General features: G+C 37.2%; 2 protein-coding genes across 8 annotated transcripts in view; one reads left to right on the top strand and one right to left on the bottom strand.

Moving 5' to 3' along the window:
* Positions 1–17,064, bottom strand: part of LOC136030212 (18S rRNA aminocarboxypropyltransferase-like) — a 128,372-nt gene that overhangs the window by 40,447 nt on the left and 70,861 nt on the right. The window contains exon 6 of one of the 3 annotated variants that reach the window (XM_065709014.1): positions 1,984–1,999. The exons of 1 other annotated variant lie outside the window; for it this stretch is intronic. In XM_065709014.1, coding sequence (XP_065565086.1) covers positions 1,984–1,999 — 16 coding nt within the window. Of the gene's footprint in view, positions 1–1,964; positions 2,000–17,064 lie in introns of those variants that run through there. One more of the 3 variants, XM_065709013.1, reaches the window with a different exon arrangement.
* The window catches only part of LOC136030211 (ras-related protein Rap-2b-like), a 104,883-nt gene that overhangs the window by 82,745 nt on the left and 5,074 nt on the right, over positions 1–17,064 (top strand). For all 5 annotated transcript variants that reach the window (XM_065709004.1, XM_065709007.1, XM_065709006.1 and 2 more), the window contains exon 4: positions 1,781–1,975. In XM_065709004.1, coding sequence (XP_065565076.1) covers positions 1,781–1,975 — 195 coding nt within the window. The remainder of the gene's footprint in view (positions 1–1,780; positions 1,976–17,064) is intronic.

Raw genomic sequence — 17,064 nt, 5'->3', positions numbered from 1 at the left:
CAACCGATCTTTCTGGTGTAACAGCAAAACTAATTATCAAGAAATAAGAACAATATAAACTGTACTGATTCCTTTAGAAAAAAAATTAATAAAACATAGAAAAAACTAAAAATAAACAAATAAAAACAATCTAAGCGACATCTTGCAACGATCATAGGCGACAGGGGAAAGCATCACTCGCAAGGCCGATATAAACGCGACCTTGATCAGACCACACTTGTTTATTACCGTATTTTTCACGTGCTAGGTTCAGAATGTCCCGTCTCTGCTTTGTTAAATTTTCTGATATAAATAGACCAGTGCGCACTAGCTTTGACTTAAGCTTAAAAACTTTTTGGGCAACTTCTTTCGACCTGAATTTGACTAGGACCAAAGCTATGGCATCTTGAAGAGTTGTAGAACTGTTTAGTTTAAATCTTCTCATTTCCACAATATCACCATCAGATACTCCAGATATTTCCATTTTATTGCGAACACACCCCCGATTACAGACTTTAGGTCACTACTTGGAGGCTGTTTGATACCGTTGAAAAGAAGACTATCTACCCTTAAGTCCTGATCATACATATCTAGTTTCTGCTCTGCATTCTAAACTCTCTCCTCAAGAAATATTATTTGATTTCGTAGAAATTTCAGCTCGTTACTGAGGGCTAGGAATTTCGCTTCAAACTCAACAATCAATGCTGAATAAACCTCACTAACGATAGTTGAAATCTGAGCTTTTATGGCATTCAAAGTGTCATTGGATAGAGACTGCCTACCAGCAGCAGTAGCCACAAGTTTTTCATCTAGCTTCTCGTCTATTTTTTTAGCAAGATTTTCCATCACACTTTGGATTTCCTGTTCTGTCGCGGAAACACGAGTAATAATAGCCGACGACCTTGCTATAGTTTATTGCCCAGGAATTGGAATTTGAGTTTTTAGCTTCTCTTTGCAAAGTTCTATATAAATGTTCGGTTGATGAATAAAATCATCAAATACTCCCTTTACACCCTTGCTAGTAGATTTCATAGCTTCAGCCTTGTTTGCCTCAAACTGCATAAGCTGTGACTCCAGGACAAACTGGGTGTCATGTGACCCGTAGCAAATGAGTTCGCAGTCTTTGGATCCAAACCCTCAATAATACGAACTGGCCTATTGGGGATCCTCGAAACTTTGCTAGAGCCAGATCATGAATATTAAATTTAGCCATTATCTGTAGCTCAAATTTATCAAAAGTAATTTACAACAGTTGCCAAAAAACTCGTACCTGTTACTGGGACAGGCCCACGTCAGCAGTGGCAATCACCGTTTGACAGGTGGCCCAGTGAAACGCAGGACCTGCTAATTGATTTCTTCACCGTACTCTTAAAAAATATCCAAGCATCCAAAATACACGTCACTAATTATCAGAGCTAGTAAAATGCGACTGCATTGAATGAATGCTAGATGCGAACTGATATTCGCATATGAGTTATTAAATGATTTCATGTGCAACGTTGATATTTTTATACGAAATCAAGATGAAATCAAAATAAAGTTATATCTTCTTGATGAAATGCTTGACTTAGAACCAGATTTAAGGTTTCTGCTCATTATCGATAAGAATTTTGTTAACAAATTAAAAAAAAAAACAACTCGATTATAAATCCTTTCAACCTTTAAGGAATTTTGTCATAGCGACGAAATCCTTCGAAAAAATTATCAAAATCCCGTGCATCCGAACTTGCAATCAGATACTATTTAAATTTATGTCCAAAAATCAGAACGGTATAGCTAATTACCATCTGTTTTGTTCTAGGAGGTTGAGCGTCTTCGTGAGCAAATTGTTGATTTAAAAGGAATAGACGTCCCGATGGTAATTGTTGCCAATAAATACGATTTGGTGGATCGTGAAACACTCAGTCTGGCATATCAAACAGAAAAACGAATAACAGAAGACTGGTGTCACGGGTTTGTTATGGCATCAGCAAAGGAAAATTCGAATGTGGTTGAGGTACTTACCATAAACAAATAGGAGCTAAAAAAAAAAAAAATCAATAATACACAAACCCAGCAAATAAACAAGTTTTGAGAAATATACGGTAAGGGTATAGTTATGCCCGTGTCTCGGGGAGGGGGGCTGCCAGGTTGGACTTTCCCTGTCCGAATTTTTTCCGACTCGTACTAAAGTAGCAAAAAGAAATGTAAACCATTTTTGCATACAGAAACCATGATACTCAATGATATTTTTCTATAACCTCCCCTCCCCCTGCCTCATTTTTGTGAAATTCTGGATATAGTTCTTAGAGCAGTGGTTCTCAACCTTTTTTTACCCAAGGACCCCTTTTCTCTTTTTTTTATCTTGGTGGACCCCTTCATAGCTATTGGACATAAGAACAATTTTCTATTCTTCACTAATATAAATTTTAAGGTTTTAATTATCAAAGAAATAGTATATGATTAAGCTTTATTATTACCTATGGGAATGACAGTGTGTGTACACCGCTTGTGGTGCCTTTTCCCGGAGACGGGCCTGTACTCCTGAAAAGTGTCCGCTCATTACACTGGCCCCGTCATAGCACTGTCCAACACACTTTGACCAGTCAAGGCCGATACCCTTTATTTCGTTGTAAATGAAGTCGGCCAAACTCTCAGCGTCAACCTTGCGCATGTGGTAGCAACCTATGGCCCTTTCTTTGATTTTCAGGTCATGAACATAGCGCACTAAGATCGCGAGTTGTTCCTTTTTCGAGAGGTCTTTTGTCTCGTCAGCAAGAACGGCAAAATATTTTGCTTCTCTGACTTCTTTCGCGATAGAACTTTTGATTTCATTCCCTATGACCTCAATGTAGTCGTTTTGGTACTCGTGTGACATGTAATGGCCATAGGCCTTACGAGAGTTTTTCATCAAGTCCGGGTTGATTTCTGTTAAAAGATGTACTGTCTCTACGATATTCCTTTGATTGGCACTAGACTCCCCTTCATCATGGCCACGAAACGCAAGACCTTGCCGTCCAAGTAATGCTGTAGTTTTTAGTAGAGCTTTTACGTACTGTCTATTCTCTAGTATTTCCTTTTCGCGTTCTTTGGAGAGGCATGACGCAACAGATTCGGCCGCCTCCGTCTCAATAGCTTTAAACTGAGTCAAAGAAATGGTACATGCTTTGTGTCGGTCGCTGTTTTCGTGCTGCCGCATCAGTTCAGAAATGTCTTTCCACTTTCTAAATCCTACGTCAATGAATGCTCTAGCTCCATACCTTTCGCCTGATCTTAGCGAGGATCCACTGAAATGTCGGCAATTGAAACAGAACACCGAGTCCTGTTCTTTCGAATATTCGAGCCATGGGTATGCCAAGAAATAGGAGCTGTTAAATTTTCGTGTGCGATTTCCGATGGTAGTGGCGGGATAGTCAGTCAAAACCGGTTGGCAGGGGTTATCATACGGGTTCACGGACAAATCGGTACTGATCGTTCTGGAAGCCATTTCCTCCGTTTGTGGTTCGCGCAGGTTTGTCTCCTCAGAAATGTGTCTCACGTCCAGGGTCTGCTCGTTTGTCGGTAAAACTTCGGTTGCCGATGGGTTGTCCCTTGACGTCCCAGCATCACTATCCAATAGAGTAATCAAGTTTTAATTAAAAACAAATTAAAAGTGATGTCCCAGTTACTTCTTTTACCAGTACTGCACCGATAGTTATATTTCTAGTTTACTAAATACTCGACAAAATTTGCAACTTGGATGTGTCCTCTTGTAAATTATTAAGTTTCATCCAGATGGGATAGTTATTCGAAGTATCAAAGAATAGGTCGCTGAGTATTCTTTTTTTATGGCACTTGCCCTTCGGCCAAGTGCCATATAGCGATCGCAATTTCTGTCCGTCCGTCGGTCTGTCCAGGTTTTGCTAGTTCGGGCACTTCCACATACGCTAGGACAATGAAACTTGGCAGGCATATCAGGGACCCCAAATGATTAAGTTGGAAATAGTCACTTCCCCGATCCGAGCATCGTGGGGGGAGGGGAGGGAGGGGGAATCCGGAATCTTGAGGTATTTGCAACTTTTGAACGGGTAATCGGATCCTAATGAAACTTGATATTTAGACCTCGTGTCTCAGACATCCCACTTCAAATCCGGACCGGATCCGGTGACTTTCGGGGGAGTTAGAGGGGGGGACCGGAAATATTGGGAAACGCTTATAGACTGGAGGGATCGGGGTGAAACTTGGTCGGAAGAAGAGTCATAAGTCCTAGATACGTCATTAACATAACTGGACCGGATCCGGGCACTGTGGGGGACTTGGGTGGGGGGGGGGTCCGGATTTCATATGAGCTCTTAGCTCTTGTTCATAGTGAGTTTACACATAAACTATTATTTTTATGATTATGCTAATTTTAACATTTAGTCCTTTTATATTAGTCCTATAGGTACTTTTTGGCATTCAGGCGTCATTATAGCCCAAATTATTATAATGATAAGTAGGTTGAAAGGCTAATTGAAATTGAATTAGTATAATAATATTTTGCTCTTGTATGTAGTCTAACCTATTTATTTGACTAGATCTTCTAAGGCTTTATTTCCATTTTTGAGACAGTTAGAAATCTACATTTTATTGGATCAAAGCCGTTACATGTGATTTTTGATGCTTGCCGTACATCGCGTAATTTGAGCTAAAACGATGAATCATGGAATGAATCTTTGACTCTGTTTACTCCACAGTATTTAGTTGAGGGTATTAGCGTTTTTGTCGAACAACTTTTTTAATATAAACTACAGAAATCACCCTTAGTTAATTATTATCTTCAAGGAACAGCTCTATTCCATTGGCAACAAAAGAGGAGATAAAAGAATCAAATAAAAGAATCAAAAGGAGATTAATCAAATAAAATAAAAGAGGAGATTAATTCAATACGGAATGTTTGAAAAGGCCATTCTGGCAATTTTACATATGCTGAGAACTCAAATGTGGGTTATGCTGAGAGCTCTTATTTAAAATTCCGACAAGATCTGTTGACATTGGGGGGGGGGGGGGTGGAGGGGGAAACCGGAAATCTTGGAAAACGCTTAGAGTGGAGAAATTGGGATGAAACTTAGTGAGTAGAATAAACAAATGTTGTAGATACGTGATTGACGTAACCGTAATGGATCCGCTCTCTTTGGAGAAGTTAGGGGGTGGGATTCAGTGCTTTGGCGAGTTTGGTGCTTCTGGACGTGCTAGGACGATGAAAATTAGTGGGCGTGTCAGGGAGCTGCATAAATTGACTTGATAAAGTCGTTTTCTAGATTAGACCATCTGGGGGGCTAAAGGGAGAGGAAAAGTAAGAAATAAATTAGGTATTTATAACTTACGAGTGGGTGATCGGATCTTAATGAATTTTGATATTTAGAAGGGCCTCGTGACTCACAGCTTTTATTTTAAATCCCAACCGGCATTAAGCCTCTGATTTTCTTTTTAAATCAATCTATTGATTCTTAGAATTTTGCTAGAGCTCATACCAAAGTGAACAGATCCGTTCCAATTATGTCAATCACGTATCTATAGCTTGTGCTTATTATTCCCATCAAGTTTCATCGTGATCCCCCCACACTAAGCGTTTTCAAAGTTTTTAGACCCCCCCTCCCCCAATTCCACCCCACTTTAATGACTCTGGATCCGGTCAGAACTTAAAGTAACAGATCCGATTTAGGAGGTCCTTCTAACTATGAAATTTCATTAAGATCCGATCACTCCATCGTAAGTTAAAAATACCTAATTTTGTCTAATTTTTCAGAATTAACCCTCCCCCACCCAACTCCCCCAAATAGAGCAGATCCGTTCCGTTTATTTAAATCACGTATCTAGGACAACTGCTTATTTTTTCCACCAAGTTTCATACTGATCGCTCCACTCTAAGCGTTTTCCAAGATTTTAGGTCCCCCCTCCAACTCCCCCAAATGTCACCAAATCCGATCCAGATTTAAGATAACAGCTCTGAGACATGATATGCTTCTAAATATCAAATTTCATTAAGATTCGACCACCCGTTGGTAAGTTAGAAATACTTCATTTTTTCTATTTCTTCCGATTTGACCGCCCCCCCCCTCCCCCCAGATGGTCGAATCAGGGAAACAATTTTTAATTTAATCTGGTCTATACGCCTGCCAAATTTCATCGTCTTAGCTTACCTAGAAATGCCTAAAGTAGCAAAACCGGGACCGACAGACCAACAGAATTTGCGATCGCTATATGTCACTTGGTAGATATCAAGTGCCATAAGAACTAGGACGTGAATTGTACATAATTAACATAGAAAACAACACAAAATTTAGAGCAAGCAACAACAAAAAATATAATCAATTCAACTACGAAGCTATAATCAATTAGTTCGAGGTAACGAACTTCAAGTAAAAAGCGACACGGCTCAATAGTAACCGAAACTCTAAAACACGGAATTTTGATACCTATAGATGCATCAAAAGAATCAGATTTGTACGCTAATTTCAAATATATAAGTTGTATCAAATTTAGTTTTACCCATCAAAAGTTACGAGCCTGAGAAAATTTGTCTTATGTCCGAAAAAAGGGAAAAACACCCCACCCCCCCCCCCCCCTCTGAAAGTAATATAACCTTAACAAAAATCTCACCATTTAATTCAGCGCATCACTGAACTTTACTGCAGGAGTTTCAAGCTCCTATCTTCTAAAATGAGGAATTTTGGATTTTTTTGCCAGAAGAAAGATCAAGGACGCGTGTTATTTTTTTCCAGGGGTGATCGTATTGACCCAGTTGTCCTAGAATATCGCACGAGGGCTCATTCAAAGGTAAATTAAAAGTTCTAGTGCCCTTTTTCAAATGACCAAAAATTTGGAGAGCAACTAGGCCCCATCCCACCCTCTTTTTACCCTAAGTCACCTGATCAAAATTTTGAAACATCCATTTTGTTTAATATATTTGGAAAATCTAATAAATATGTCTTTAAAGATGTCTTAATTGTCCAAAGTCTCTGGGGGAAGGTGTTCAATTTGTGGACTTTGCCCTTTTTTATAAAAAGTATAGGTAATTGCGAAGTATACAGACGTTTTCAGTTTTTTTCTGGTGGGGGGCAGCTCGAGCAGAGTAGGTTATGTAGGAGGATCTTTCCATGGAGAAACTTTTCATAGGGGAGCTGAATTTTCGATCAAGGGGGCACTGGATTTCCAAGCATTATTAAAAAAAGAATAAGAAATTAAATGAAAAAAAAGTTTCTTCAACTCAAAGTAAGGAGCAGGATTGAAACTTAAAACGAAAAGAAATTATTACATATGAGAAGGTTCACCCTTTAGTCAATACCTCGCTCTTTACGCTAAAGTTTTTTTTTAGTACTTTCAAAAGAGATATTTATTCTAATCAAACGGCCTTTGAGATTCAGGAGTCATTCTTAAAGAATTGGAACCAAATTTGAACAGCGTAAAGAGCGAGTATTGACAAGGGGGTGAACCCCTTCATATACTTAAAAATTACTATCCGTTTTGAGCTTTAATGTTTCTTCTTACTTTCAGTTGAAAAAACATGTCTTTTTTATTTCATTCAATTAAGTCCAATGTGCTATTCAATTTTATGTTTTGTAGGTTTTTATAGGTTTTATAGGTTTCTGTGATACACTTCTTTATTTATTTTTTTGTTTATGTAGGATTACCTTGCAAAGCTATCATTCCCTTGATTCTATATTTTAACCTAGAATCAATAAACACAAAATATGATGCACGAGTACTGCTGTCGGGTGATTAAACACTTTTTGAAGCAAGGTAAACTGAAGCTAGCCATAGTAATACATGCGGACGAAAACTTATTAGGTTTGAAATTTCTTATCTTTGTCGCTTTTTGTTCTATCTTTCCTCTTCAAAAGAAGAAACTCAACAAGATTTGTCTGAGCATTATCTTATAAACAGTTCTTGGTAACGAGCTGTAAGTAAGGAGCGACCCGGCTCAATAGTAACCGAAACTCTAAAAAACGGAATTTGATACCAATAGATATGTCAAAAGAACTAAACTTTTATGCTGATTTTAAATACATTTTGTTAAGTTTAGTCTTACCCTTCAAAGGTTACAAGCCTGAGGAATGTGCCTGATTTTCAAAAAATGGCTGAAACACCCTTAGAACTCATATAATCATAATAAAATCATACCATCAGATTCAGCGTATTTATCCTAAAGTTTAAATTTTGTCCCAATTCTTTAAAAACGACTCCTCAAACACAAAGGGCGTTTTATTAAAACAGTAAGTAACTTTTTTAAAAATGCTGAAAAACTTTAGCATGAAGAGCGGGGTGTAGAGGAGGGGGAAGACCCCCTCCTCTATGGGGGCACTGTGGGGGACTTGGGGGGGGGGTCTGGATTTCTGGCAATTCCGCGAGATCGGTACTTCCTGATGCAATAGGACGATGAAACTTGGCAGGCATATCAGGGACTCGAACAGACTAACTTGAGATTAGTCGTTTCCCCGATCCGACCATCGTGGGGGGAGTGGAGGGATGGGAATCCGGAAACTAGTGGCATGCATAACTTTTAAACGGGTGATCGGATTTCAATGAAACTTGGCAAGTGGAAAGAAATATCGTCTCAGATGTTCCATGTCAAGTCTGGATCTGATCCGATATTTGTGGGGGGGGTTGGAGGCGCCCACCGTGAAGCTCGTGAAATACTTGTAGTCGAGGGATTGGATAGGGAACGCTCTGATTCCAGTCGAACTTGATGGACGGGAACCGGAGATGTCAAAGATGTGACTTTTATTTTTTCAAGTCGTGTTCGGCCACAGTAGGGGGCCGGGAAATTGTGAGGCTCGCATATGGGTCAAATGAGTGCAGCGATTTAAATGAGACTTGGAATGTAAAGTAAGCATATGCCCTAGATGACATATTTTACTGTCCGAACCAGATCCGACCACGGTCGGGGAGGGGGGGGATTTATTGGAAAATGCTGAGTTTCGAGTGAAACTTGATAGGTGGTGAGACAAGATGCTCTAGATGATCCGTTCACGAGTGTCCGAGCCAGATTCGGCCGCGAAAGGGGCAGCTGGAAGGAGGTACCGGAAACCGTGTTGCACGTCTAGGGATTAAACGAATAGGTTTATTGTGCTGAAACTTGGAAGTTACAACAGTCATCTGCTCCAGATGATCCGAGGCGATGCCAGAAATGCACCGACTTGAGTGAAACTGCATATTCTATTTCTAGCTCCGAACCGCATTTTTGGGGTGGCGGGTGTGGTTTGTGACGGGCTCATCTCCTTTGTTGTACTGCCTACTCGTAACAAGTGCCATATGAGCTCGTAGCTCTTGTTCTGGTTCGTTCAGTAAGATTGGTCGACGAAACAAAATTTAAAATGTGGTAGATTTACTTACAGTCGGTTTGAAAAACGAAGCCAATCGTCGTTGCAACTTTATTTCTCCTTCTTTCCTTTGGGCTTTTATTTTCCTTTTTTTGCACCACTCGCACCGGATGAACTCATGTTTCAATAATCCGATTTGAACTTGAACACAGCTCAACACTGTTTCACGGTTCTTTATTTGATGAAGGGTAACGAGAAACTAAATACAAAACTGGAATGACACCCTGGTCTGGATACCCGACTGACGGGATTCATTAATCACTGGAGAGACTTCAATGTCACAGAAGTACTCCGAGCCCAGAAAGGACTTTACAAACCCCTGCCAAAAGGGTGACCATAAATTAATTAGGGAGAACGGCAAAAACAGGATACTTTCTTGAAATGCAATAATCGTCGAGTATCTTGAATTTGCTATTTAGTAATAATTCACAGTAGAAATACGGTAAAAAAAAAAAGAGAAAAAAGTAGAACAAGGACGAATAAACAAAGAATTACATGGTTGAAATTGTGCCCCTCCAGAAATCAGGGGGGCATGCCCCCCCTGCCCCCCCCCCAAATGGCGCCACTGCTTTTCATCTTTGGATTCTGCACGCGTTATTTCATCACTTTGTAATTCAATGAGGGGCTCTTGCAAAGACAATTCTATTTCGGCAACATTAACTTCGAAAGGAACTGAAACCCAAATCGGTATATCCATCCTGAGTAGGTCGCTAAACCGAGTTTGCATATCTTCATGTATATTTTCCAAATATTCACCATATAATGCAAGATTTTCATCTTGCAAATCGCTTCTAACACAGGCCAAACAATGAAACTGTTCAAATGCACGACGCCAGATATTATTCTTATACAGCTGCAGTTTTCTTAGAAAAGCAGCAATAGCACTTTTACTAGATATCAGATTAGAATCGTTTCCTCGGAGCTGTTTATTAAGTGAATTAAGTTTTTCAAATATATCTGATAAATAAAACACATTATTTTTATTTGCAAGCAGTTTCGCCCCAAGTTGTGTGTCAGCAAGAAAAGAAACAATAAAATCCCAAAGTGCAATGAAACACTTAAGACAATTCCCCTTTGATAGCCATTTCACTTCTGTATGTAATACAAGCCGCTCAAACTCTTCTCCATTTTGCTTACAGAATTCACGAAAAAGGCGGTCTCGCAGAAAATTTGATTTAATATGGTTCACTAATTTTATTACAACAGAAAGAGCATCATGCAGACGTGCACTCATTTTCTTTGCAACTAGGAGTTGACGGTGTATCAGACAGTGAATACAACATACTTCTAGGACTGTTTTTTTTTTAATGTGCAGTAAAACCTTTGTATCTGCCTGTCGTAGATGGTGCACCATCAGCAGCACAAGCAATTATATTTTTAAGTGGGATATTGTTTTCCTGGAAATAAGTTGCAACTTCATTAAAAATTGTTTCACCTTTTGTGTCTGTCGTAAGACTTTTGTTAAATCTAACATATGCTAATAAAAGGGCCTTATTATCTCTTAAAGTTGATCCATCAAGTTGAAGTGCAAACTGTTTCACTTGCAAATGAGCTATCAATTGTTTTTCTACATCCTCTGCCGTTTCATCAATGCTTCGTGACACAGAAGAGTTGCTTAAAGGGATGGAATTAGCAATTTCAATTGCATTTTGTTTCATAACTGACGAAATTATAGCAAACACTGCGGGTAGAATTACTGTTTCACCAATATTACGGGGTTTTCCGGCCTTTACAATTATTTTGCTTATTTCATATGATGCCATTTAACCATCATTTCCAAAGATATGTTGAAAGATTATGATCTTTGCTCTAGCTACTGACCAACGGGTAATAGACAAGTCGTTGCAGATCTATGGTTAGGTACCGGGCATTGGGAAGGAAATATTTGCTTAAAAATAAAGATCAAAGCCAGCGTTTCCACTATGGGGATTTCCCCCCTAAAATATGGATTTTTTAAGTCTTTTAGGGGCGAGAGTTTTTTTTTAGGGATTTGGGGATATTTCCTCTCCCATGGACTTTTAGGGGGTTTTCCTTTAATTTGTTCATCATCATCATCTTCTTGACCAGAGAAGCAGGATAATTCGATTTAGGATCTGTTTCCTTGCGAATTGAACTTGGAATCACAGGGAAGAACTTCTTCAGTTGCTTAAAAAATTTTAACACCATACAGATTTTGAGATGTACAGGAGTCCTAAGTAACAAACTAGCAACAAAGAGCTGTTTGAAACAGTTCCATGCTGATGTGGGCTTCAAACAATAATTTCAGCTTGGACTGTTCTCGATTAATGAAGTCATATGGTTTGTCATTCTTAGGTTGTTTTTTCATAAGATTATTTGGTAGATAGCATGTCATTTTTTTACAGGTCAGATAAATAAAGTTATAATATATTTTGGTAGTTTTATAGGGCGCGTAGTTGTTCTTACTGTAGTAATTTTTTTAACAAACATTGCATGTACGATTCTTTTTCTCCACAGTACTTGTATAATGTTTACGATTTTTGTGTAAAATCAAAAAAACTTGAACTCGAACTTGTAGCCAGCTTTATAAGTACTGACGTGAATAATAGAGGTAGGCTATAACTATTCGAATACCTCTCTTACCATGTCATTACCCTAGTTTTTAACAGATAAACAAACTGACAGCCATTTTTTTTTTAAAACAATGGCACATGTAGGAATAAATGGATTATGTGTTTTTGGCGAGCCTACGTACCCAGGGGAAAATCATGAACCTCTATACTATAATTCGTAAATTTTTTGTTGTTCATATTTTTGACTTACAAATAAAGTGAACATACCACTCGATGTCTTTTTTTATTTTATTTATAAATATAACAATCACTTCTGTCGCAACTTCAAATTTAAGCACAATTTGAGCTCTTGAAACCAAAATATTTCTAGTTTTGGGGTATAAACAAAGCTTAAAACATTGGTCTCAGCATTGAACTTCCTGCAGAAGGAAAATGTGGAATCAACTAGTGCTTTAGAAATCGATGTGAACAATCGGAAGTTTTAACTTCCCCTTGAAAGCGTTTACTTGGGTCCGAACGGACAAGATTCCCTTTGTACGTTAAGGTCAGATACCTCTGTCCCTCCTGATTCAATCGAAGTAGTTCTCAAAGCTGCACAGGCGTTCCATATCAAAGCAGTAGGCCAGATACAGAAAAGGTTCCATTTCGAAGACGACATTTACAAATATGCTGAAATGGCTGATTCAGTGTCAGCCCAATCACTTCAGCCTGCCTCTCTGCTACCTTTTGTTAGGAAGTATGGACAGATCCCATGGGACGGAACCAAAAACGATCAGGAGTGGAGGAGGCAGAGCCTCATCGATATTGAAAACGTCAAAACAATGGATGCCGTGACCTGTTGGTGTTTGGTATTGGTGAAAAAAAAAAATGCTGCCGGAACAGAATTTGTATCCTAACCTGAAACCTGTAGTATTATTTATTTCCACTGTTCCATTTTCAAATATCAATGTTGAGAGGTTTTTCAGTGCTGTAAAAGTAGTAAAAACTGACCGTCAGAATAAATTGAAAACATAAACTTTGCGGGGGATTCTAAAAACAAAATACGGAATGAAAGGGGCTCAAGAAAGTGTGGAATGTGAAGATGATTAGTTACTTCACCACATAAGAATGGTGAAAGCTTCAGCCACCATACAAAAAATGTTGAAGATATCAGGGGAAGATAAGGTCTGATTACGTTTTACAAGTTACGATTGAACAGTATTAAACATCTTGTACTGTAATCTACATTACAGTATTACATTTTCTTTTCTATTTGCTTAATATTATTTGAAGTATATATGAAGCTATTTGTATTTAGCTGTTGATTAAAAAGCATTTTAAACGGCATGACAAGACATTCTATTATGGTAGTGATAGCTAGACTTCAATCTAAGAAGCCTAAATATGTTACCTTTCAATGGTACGGGTAAAATGAGATAAGGAGAAGCGGTTCAGGGAGTAATTACAAAATGGGAGATTGTTAGGGATTTTGGAACTGAAGATGGGGATTTCTAGGGATTTTTCAGCTCTTTATTAGGGATTTAAAAAATGAGAAAGAGGAAACAATGATCAAAGCTCACCGCCTACTTCATGAGAGAAGTTCAAAGATTTTCACCTTAGCTTGTTCTTGCCACTGACTGATGGGTAAATATATAAGTAAAAAAAAGTATGAAAAGAATAATGAAAGAATTGCTAATATATATTTTTCAAAATAATGTAAATTACAGTAGAAATTGAATTTTTTAAAATAAAGAGCGTTCTGAGTTGGTTTTCTTCATGGACCCCAAAATATCATTGTGGACCCCCAATTTGTTGTGTTTTGCCTGTGGACCCCTGGTAATATTACATGGACCCCTAGCGGTCCATGTGGACCCCGGTTGAGAACCACTGCCTTAGAGCAACAAATACTTAGGGAGAGTTGTTAGCATTTTTTGACTGGAGACAAATAAGACGAAGATTAAGCGGTATTACAGACGTCAACAAAGGACACAGAAGAAGTAATTACCATATACATACAGTTCACGTACCTAATTTTTGCATTATCTATTTTATTGCAAGGATTGCGTTTCGACCTTACTCGAGTAATTAAATAAAAAAAACAGGTTTTTTCAACTGAAAGTAAGGAGCAACATTAAAACTCAAAACGAACAGAAATTATTCCGCATATGAAAGGGGCTGTCCCCTTCTAAATGCCCCGCTTTTCGCGCTAAAGCTTGACTCTTTCTCACAACTTTACTTTACAAAACAACAAAACACTTTAGCGTAAAGAGCGGTGCGTTGAGGAGGGGACAGTCCCTTTCATATACGGAATAATTTCCGTTCGTTTTAAGTTTTAATGTCGCTCCTTACTTTCAGTTAAAAAACATGTATTTTTTTATTTGATTTCTGAACGTTTTCGTATTGATGCAGGTTTTGAATTTGGCTCACCGTACATAAATAATTAAAACAAAATTTGCATATTAATTTTACTTATTTTTAAACTATCAATAACCTTATAATAACCTAAGTTTAATTTTTGTTTCAGTTGTTTAAGAATGCCTCCTGAATCACAAAGGCTATTTAACTAGAACAACAGCCTCTTTTAAAAGCTAAACAGAAACGTTCGCGTAAGAGCGAGCTACTAAGGAGAGGCAGCCAATCTCATATGCGTAATATTTTCTGTTCGTTTCAAGTTTTAATGTTGCTTCTTACTTTCAGGTGAAAAAAATTGTTTTTTATTTAATTTCTGATCGTTTTTAAATAATGTCAGGAAATCCAGCTCCCCCTCCAAGGAGAATCCCCTTCCATTACAAGAAATTTGTCCATAGAAAGATTCTCCTACGTAACTTAAAGTAGCGATATTTGCAGAACTAATTTTGTAAGGCATAGTAACAAAACGGCCAAAGAGGTCGAAACTGTTTTTATGAAAATGAGAGTCACAAGTTGAGCAATTCTCAAATGACTGAAATGAATGAAAGAAAAGATCTTTAAAAAGATATATGTAATAATTTATGTTCATTTCAAGTTTTAATGTTATTCCTTACTTTCAGTTGGAAAAAAAAACTTGTTTTTTTTTATTTAGTCAGAACCACAAGCCGAACACATACAATATATTTGGTTTATTATCATATAAAAATCATAGTTATTAAGCTGCTTAAGGTAAAATTAAATGCAGAGATTGGCTGGATAATAACAAACAAACTGTTGCTTATGTCGTTCATTATTTTATGAAATTCGACCTTTAGCGTAAAGAGCAAGGTATTGACGAGGGAGCGAACTTCCTTACATACGTAATATGAGGAAGTTTGCCCCCTCGTCAATACCTCGCTCTTTGCGCTAAAATTCGAATGTTGTTCCACAAAGGCCATTTAAATAGAATAAATAGCTCCTTTGCAATTACTAAAAATACTTTAGCATAAACAGTGAGGAATTGACGAGGGGATAAACCCCTCATATACTTAATAATTTCTGTAAGTTTTAAGTTTTAATGTTACTCCTTACTTTCACTTGAAAAAACTTGTTTTTTTTTAAATTTAATTTCAGATCATTTTCTAAACAATGCTAGGATATCCAGCACCCCCTTCATAGAAATTATCTTCTCCCACGAAAAATTCCTCCATTACAGGTCCTCCCACGTCACCCAATCCCCCTACCCACCGCCAAAAGAAAAAAATCCCCCCTGAAAACGTCTGTCTACTTACCAATAACCAATACTATATGTAAACAATGGGCTACGTTCATAACTTGCATCCCTTTCTCCAGGGACTGTGGGGGATTAAATCGTCCTCAATGACATAGTTATTAGATATTTCGACTATGGTGAACAAAATAGCTATCTCAAAATTTTGATCTGGTGACTTTGGGAAAAATGAGCATGGGAGGGGGTCTAGTTGCCCTCCAAGTTTTTGGTCACTTAAAAAGGGCACTAAAGCTTTTAATTTCCGTTCGAATGAGCCCTCACGCGGAATTGTAGGACCACTGGGTAGGACCGCATGTGAAAGGAGTAGCCCCTTCCACAAGACCGTGCTCTTTACGCTAAAGTTTTATTTTTTTCCTAATTCTTTAAACGATTCTTGAAACACAATGACCGTTTAATTACAACAATAAGGTTAGTTTTAAAATTCTGTAAAAAAAAATTTAGCGTAAAGAGCGAGTTTTAGAGCATAAAGAGCGAGGACGAGGCAACTCCTTTCGTATACGTAATAATTTTAGTTTGTTTTAAGGTGTTATGTTTCTCCTTACTTTCATTTGAAAAAATTGTTCTTTTTTATTAAATTACTTACAGATAATATCTGTTAATGTGAAACATACGGAACAAGTTTTTTGAAGAAAGTAAAGAGCCCCATTAAACCAAAAATGAGCTAAAATGAAGTCAAATAATCTTCAAAGTAAAAACTATGGAAACTAATGGAAAAAACCAAACTGATATAAAATATTTTTTCTACGAAAAGAATATGTCAATAAAATATGAACAGAAATTAATTTAAAAAACTTTTTCAACAAAATAAGTTTGTCAAAGAATAGTAAAGAGCCTCGTTAAGGCATAAAGGAGTAGAAATAAATTCAAATAATTTTCCAAGGGTAAAACTACCACAAATCACCATCATTAAATGAATTAAACCCAAAAAGAACAGAAATTACAATAAATAACCAATTCAAAGTCAAAACAAGCATTTCTTATTGTTATTGTTGTTTTTCTTATTGTTTAAGTTTTTACAGACGTAAGCGTTGTCAAATTTTACGAGTTTGTTTTTCTTATCTTCCAGGTGTAAAACTACCACAAATCACCATTACTCCAGACCAGAACATAGTTTGCAAATTACTAAAAAACACAAAAAACACATGTATTGTCAGTTTGATATACATATTCTGATGTTTATTCCTTATAGTCTTAATACTTCTTTATTTGTTAAAGTCAAAAGTGAAAACATTTAAAATATTTTTTATTTTCAGTAAAGTGCAAATTATACTCTGGTATTGAGGGGGTGTGGAGGTTGTCAGCCCTACTGATGTTAATTTTTGATTGTTTTGACTTTGAATCGGAAATTTATTTTAATTTCTGTTCGTTTTGGGTTTAATTCATTTATTGATGATGATTTGTGGCAGTTTTACGCTTGGAAAATTATTTGAATTTATTTCTACCCATTTTTGGCTTAATGAGGTTCTTTACTATTCTTTGGTAAACTTATTTTGTAGAAAAAGTTTTTTATATTAATTTCTGTTCATTTTTCATTGACATAGTCTTTTTGAAAGAAAAAAAAACATTTTATATCTTT

The sequence above is a fragment of the Artemia franciscana genome, chromosome 8, assembly GCF_032884065.1.
Source record: "Artemia franciscana chromosome 8, ASM3288406v1, whole genome shotgun sequence".
In the NCBI taxonomy this organism is placed as follows: Eukaryota; Metazoa; Arthropoda; class Branchiopoda; order Anostraca; family Artemiidae; genus Artemia; species Artemia franciscana.
The sequence above is the reverse complement of the archived record's forward strand: the minus strand, read 5'-3'. Positions and strand labels throughout refer to the sequence as shown.